This window comes from Plasmopara halstedii (assembly GCF_900000015.1).
Source record: "Plasmopara halstedii genome assembly, contig: Scaffold_2904, whole genome shotgun sequence".
Classification (NCBI taxonomy): Eukaryota; Oomycota; class Peronosporomycetes; order Peronosporales; family Peronosporaceae; genus Plasmopara; species Plasmopara halstedii.
In genome coordinates, this window is record NW_020189809.1 from 1,244,993 (window position 1) to 1,251,614 (window position 6,622).

The 6,622-nt window shown below is 42.4% G+C and overlaps 2 protein-coding genes across 2 annotated transcripts; one reads left to right on the forward strand and one right to left on the reverse strand.

Annotated features, from left to right (window-relative positions):
* Positions 1–3,402: 3,402 nt before the first annotated feature.
* Positions 3,403–4,025, forward strand: PHALS_05676 (uncharacterized protein; the record flags this gene model as incomplete). The annotated part of the gene is made up of 5 exons (XM_024719259.1): positions 3,403–3,406; positions 3,469–3,502; positions 3,572–3,644; positions 3,710–3,736; positions 3,810–4,025. 5 exons carry the CDS (start codon positions 3,403–3,405, stop codon positions 4,023–4,025), a joined length of 354 nt encoding a protein of 117 aa, XP_024584575.1.
* A 422-nt stretch (positions 4,026–4,447) lies between these two features.
* Positions 4,448–6,466, reverse strand: PHALS_05677 (uncharacterized protein; the record flags this gene model as incomplete). The annotated part of the gene is made up of 1 exon (XM_024719260.1): positions 4,448–6,466. The coding sequence occupies one exon, from the start codon at positions 6,464–6,466 to the stop codon at positions 4,448–4,450; it is 2,019 nt and encodes a 672-aa protein (XP_024584576.1).
* Positions 6,467–6,622: the final 156 nt, after the last annotated feature.

Sequence of the window (6,622 nt, forward strand, 5' to 3'; positions counted from 1 at the left end):
ACCTGACCAAGCCTCTCTTTGGGTCAGTAGGACTTATCAATTCACGATGTCCCATATCTTCGCGAGGTCTGCCTACAAACTATACTACTCGATAAAGTACCTCATGAAAAAATCACGTTGGCCCCACAATCGCACCTGTCGATACCGACAATCAGCTTTCTGAAGTGCATGTGAGCGCTTGCAAGTGCTTGATGTAGATATCAATATCTGACTATCCGTGATATGAACAACAATGGACAAATATCGTCGCATTGGGTTTGCAATTACCCTTGATGTGACCGAAACACCAGAGGATTGAACAGCGCTGACGCATTTGACGGCCTATGTAGTACAGCCATCGTTCTGAGAACATTCTATTTGGACGATTTACAGCGGTTACAGAGAAATTATTTTTCTGTTTAGCAGCTACCTATATATAAAATAGGACAAAAGCACTAGTACAGTAAAACTGACCATGCCGTTCTGCAGCATGTGGTCTTCGGATGTCGGCATCTGCGCTGAAAGCTGGCCGTTTAAGGCTCATTGCAAATGCCACTTGGTGTCACACTTCTGACACACTCTTCGAGTGCTAAGTACCAAGAGACTCTATCTCACTGAAGCTGCTCCATGGCAATCACGAAAGAAAGTGTACATGACATCACAACTGCTTCATAGTAGCCATTGACGCATGACGAATCGTTTAATCTCAGAGCCCTGAATGATCCCTTACTAGACTGTATAGTAACAGCGCGCTTGAGGAATCTCTCGTCACCTCGTTGTTATGCTACTCATACGACAGATAAAACAATTTGTCATCAATATATCTGCCATTCCTTTTGCTTTCAGTGCTATTCGAATATCTTCAATGATGGACTCATCCATGACGACTGACGCTTTCCGATTCTTCTTTGATACACGAACTGTGTGTGACATTATGGTGGGAACACCTTTTGCAAGAAAATAAACTTTCAGGCTCAATGAGATATACACCCGAGACACGAGACAATGTAAAGAGGCATATATATCCTAGCAGTATCCCGATCACTATATCCATGAAGGACGAATCTTTATTGCCCAGAGCCTGTGCCCCACCGTGAACGTGTCTGATAGTAGTGATGGCTCAGTAGTACCGTTACTTTGTGATAAGGCTGTATGATCCATAATAACTAAACAGCCAAGCCCTTATTTTTGCAACTTACCATGATCTGCATCCTCCGGATTTCATTTGATGATCGCAGCATTGAGCGGCTCCAACTCGATCTACCCGAAATCAAACCCAAATAGACATGACACACGATCGCTCTGCCTCGTCTGAACAGATGTCATCGCTAGGGATTCCATTCCTTTAAATAAGAGTAAAAGTTTTACAATAGATACACTCAGAGAGATTTCGACATACCCTCGCTTACATTCGTCTTATAAAAGTTACACATGAAAGACCATGACAAACGACAATTGTTGATCCGTCTCATCTGAAAACTATGTATTCATACGCTTTTTCCTGCCTAGCTTCACCTCAGATACTAAGCAACATCGTTGCTATTGGACAATCTCACGACCACCACCGAAATTATCGCGGCTTAATATCCGCGACGAAAGTAGAATAAAGGCAACGTCTGGCCAGAATCCGCTTGGGAAGAAGTGCGCACCTGATCTCTAAAACTCAAAGTTAAGGTTTACAGCGTTTAAGCCACTCCATAATTGAGGAAGGATTAAATCTTAGAATTAACACCAAAAAATATTTTAGATAGTCGAACTACTAAAAACTCACGGAATGGCTAAAAATAGTCTTCGACTGCCTCCAGATCAAAACATAGCCCATATATAGCGTTGTAATGCCTCTGCGTATTGGCTACCGTTTTTGACAGTCGTGCATTGCGCGACAACTTATGACAACCCTAAATGAATTAGGACTTCTCGCGGACTCACAAATCCTATGAAGTTGATTTTGACCAACAATCCTCACATACATTGCGTAGAAAATATCACTCCAATCAGGCTGAAAACTCTGATCTTGACCTCTACAAAATATAATAAAAAGGCTTTTCCAAGAGAATCTCCCGTCACTACTATGACTCGATCAACTAGCGAGGATTTTTTCTCGACCTTGCGTAAGATACAGACTCTCTAGACCTTGAAAGCAAAGAAGACGGATGTACAGAGGGGGCAAAGTATTAAGTCAAGTCATGTCACAGATACTACGTTTGCGAGTAACACTTCAGCTAAGACGTCACTTTCATTTTCCTCAGGTGGCCAAGGTCCAGCGTCCCTGACGCGCTCGCTGAGCCTCCATCTTTTGCAGTTTGACTAGACCTCGCGACACGAACTTTGTGCTCACCATTGGATTCGAAGAGGGTGAATCAATGCGGAAGACCCTAGACCGCGCCACACCACCTACTTGATGACGGCGACTGAAACACTGCTCAAGATATTTTTTCGCTATCAGAGCAATGCGAGCACTTAAATTTTGCCCTCAGTCTAACGAATCTTGCCTTACTGAACGGGCAAGCAAGAAACGTTACACCTGATCGCTAAATTAGGGTTACCATGCTGGCGATGCCTCAATTCTAAAGCTGTTGCGTTTAAATGTCTTTTCTCGAGCCCAGCCTCCTCAATTAGAGTTTGTTAGTGTGACGCGCTGATGATCCTTCTGGTGCGTGGCCAAGAGCACACCATCTCAACCTCTCTGGTCCCATTCCTAAATTTCCTTGCCCTGTCTTGAAGGGTCGAATGCTGAACATAAGCTGCCTCACGGTGAGAGACAGTTATGCCCTAAATAATGCTTGGGCGAGGCGTGCCTGGATGTGTCTTCACCGCATTTTTATCGCTGGTGAGCACCTCAACGCGAGCAATTCACGCTTTCGAGACATTGGCACTAGTTGTACTTTACCTTCCCGAACGACTAAAGCCAGGAGGAAAGATCGTGATTCAATCTAACAGAGGATAAAATCCTTTGAAACCACGGTCATCGAATCGATGGTAAGTACCATCAAGTGCAACGGGGTTATCGTGCACCTCACATAGAAAAACTATGACATTACGAGTCTGCGTCGATAATCGTCCGAGGATAGGTTTTAGGCTCCACTTAACATTTAGCACGGAGCCGAGAGCTTCTTAAGATACAAGTACCTATTTACACTCATTGAATTTCGCGAGCGATATATTTCTAGTATCAATTTGTATATAAGTTACTCATAGTGTTAGTTCGTACCAGTAATTTTCATCTCAGTACCACATGAGACTGGCTACAAGTCCGAGGTACGATAGTGACAATAGTTTAAGGTAAGCACACACCATAAATCGTGTCCATATTTTATTGCTCCATCTTTCACACATAATTAGTATTCAGCGGCTTTAGCAGCGCTATGACAAACCTGAAGATAATGATCGTGTGTATTGACCGTTTTTATAACCGCGCTAAATATGTGTCAGGCGTGCATGGATGCGAGAGCTGAAGACCATCAATTGACTTCTAATTGCCATAGGCAGTAACGTTCCATTGCTATGATCGAGTTGCACAATTGTAAGCTATGGAACTTCTACCGCACGAAAGACATCGACGCTTACATTCGTGAGGGCTTTGTATGGACAGATTCATTGATGTCTTAGGACAAAGAAAAGTGGCCAATTGTTCTTGCCAAGGGTTTCTCGAAATGAATGTGTTGGTACGTCGGAGAATGATAGCCGAACAGGTAAGAGGCATATCGTAATGATCTTTATGTAATTGTAGAGCCCGACGCTTTTACAAAAGATATTAGTACACGAGTGGCAAGTGGAGCAGAAATTACTGGATGCGGCATTTACTACAAAACGAACTTAATCGTTTTTAGAGTGGAAGGAAGCGGCTAGAGCTACGCAAAAGGAGAGACGGAAGTCAAGAAGATGAAGTTAGAGGAGGCACAAAAGATGATAAGGAAACAAGTGTGGACACTACTGCCAAGGTAGTAAATGCGGAAACTGAAAGTGTGACAGGAGGGTACAATAGAGAAGAACAGATTGTCAGGATGCCAATAGTGAAGCAGATAGTGAAGCAAAAGCTGAAGTAACTTTCGTCAAGAAGCCAAAGGTAGAAGCCTATCGCAAGGTTCGAAGATATAAAATTGTAATAATAATCAGTGTTCTGTGATATAGCTTTGTTGCGTAGCATTACTAGATAACAATTTGAAAACTGCACAATTTGAAAGCTACAAATGCAACGTCTACACTAGGTATCAGCGCTAGTCCTATTACGCAATTATGCAATCAATCGTGTCGGTTTTGGAGCAATCATAGCTCTGAAATCAAAGCACGACTAAGACAGTCTTGTCCCGACAGAAACAGAGTAACTTCAAACAAAAGTATCACGCACAGAATTGCCCTGACGTAATCAATCTTTGACCTCACGCCAAACCTAAAAAGGCGTCAGCATTCTAGTCTCCGTAATTGTGTGCACGTAATGACCAGGAAGTACCAAGGCTGATTGAATGCTCTAGATCTCTGTAAGCGACCATTCATTTATATTCCACAACGACCTTCTAACACTGGAAACGATATCGTGCATGGATGCATCGTCCTGTAGCTTTTCTAAAAATTTGGCCCACATGACTTTATCTGCCGACTCCTTAAGAAGATGGTCCAGTATTATTTCACCAACATCTTGGTTCGCTTTGAATGAGGCTATACGTAATGAGGCTATACCATCTTTATCAGATAGATACATATAAACACGGACAAGTAAACGCTGAATTTCTATACTTGTAGACGCATTGTACGATATTCCAATCCATGAGCAAAAAAGAGCGCTCAACACACCAATTAAATCCGGATTCTTTTTCCTTTCTTCATTTATAAAGTGAGCCAACTTCACGTCATCGTGAAAAAGGTCTCGCAGAGCATTCAGAAGAAATAAATCGGGATCGTCGCCCGAACAACTTGCGTACGTCCTCAACTTAGCAATATTCTCACTTGAAAGAGAGATTTCAACACCAGATTCAGTCGTCCATTTAAGTATCAGGGTCTTCAATAGATAGGAGAAAAACGATTTAAACTCCTTGGATTCGACGTTTTGCAGTATGTACAGCACTTTAGCCCACATGAAATCATCTGACTTCAAGGACAAAACTCTATGCAACACCAGATGTAAAATAGCTGGGTCGCTAATCGAAATCGGGGGTTCTAAACTTAAATTTTCCAGTCTTTGTATGATCGGCTTGATCTCAAAAACGTTTGCTATGTCCAACTGATGATTTTGAAGTAAAACATCAAAGATTTTAGAGAGATTTTCGTCCGAAGCTTGGTCTTGTTGCAGCTTATAGAGAAGAGCGGCCCACATGTATTGATTCTCCGACTTCGTAAGCAGCTCTGACACCAAATTCGCCAATTTGTCAGGTGATGGTTGGTGGGACGAGAGAGCATGGAGTTTTTCAAGCAGAAAATCAAAAGCGTCGACAAGTATGCTCTTATTCTCGGCAGCTGCAAAGTATGGCTGTGCGATCCATGAGTGGAGAAGAGCATCAAGCACACTTGAAAAGGAAACTTGCTGACTTTCATCCTTTCGCAGCTTATTGAGAGCGCGAGCCCACCTTGCTTCAACTAGCGATAGCTTTCGCAGCCTTTCTAGAAGGAATAAGCTGGGATTGTCACTTGAGAAATACGCGTACACATATAAATTGGCGAATTGAGAGCTCTTCAAAATATTTTCCCTCCAGTCTAAGCGCTTCGAGAATTGAACCGAATCTTCTGGTTTTTTTGTCCATGAGCGAAAAATAGTTTCCAACCGACTGGAAACAATTTTAGACGCTTGGTTGTCTTGGTTGTAGTGTTGCAATATGTATAACAGTTTGGCCCACATGACTTCATCGTCAGACTTGCGACGTAGCTTTAGAAACGTATCATCAGCGGTCGAAGGAGGTTTTCGATCCTGCTCCGAGTCGAGTAGCTTCATCAGATCCTGAACAGCCGCACTGGGTGAGTAAAATTCTGCAGTATGTGAATCGGCATGATATGACTGAAATACAGAGTTAAAGACATCGGGTTTTTTTTCGTGAAATTTCAGCATATAAACCAGTTTTGCCCACATGAGTTCATCCTTCGAACGCTCAAGAAGTTTTTTCATCACCATTTTGCCAGCTTCCTTGCGAGAAATTTTGGCAGCATACATTCTCGAAAATTCGGTACTCGTCAAAAAGATGACAGCATCGCTGGGTCTGCAGCCTACTGCACCTTTATCCTTTGTTCGAATAAGACCATCAAATATACTGGAAAGTGGAAAGCCTGTACCATCTTTGATTAATTCATCGTAAATAATTCGAGCCCACATAATCTCATCCTGTGATCGCTCAAGCATTTTTGTCAGCATGAATGTGCTAAATTCATTTTCTCCCAATTCTTTGAATTTTTCCCAAATCAAATGACCCACTTGTAACACGAACACTTTGTGGTCGTCGGTAGGGGAAAGTCCTAGTTTCATGTACATCTCATCTGTCGGTAGGCTCATCCACCATTTCATCTCCACCGCTTCTGCTAAGTGATAATATAGACCATTCAATTCCTTTCCATTAGCAATAATAGTGGATAGGGTGAGCGGATCCTTCTTCAATCTCTGTACTAAAAGATCAATCGCAACTTTCTGATCTTCTGGTGACTTGGTTCCAAACCAAATTAG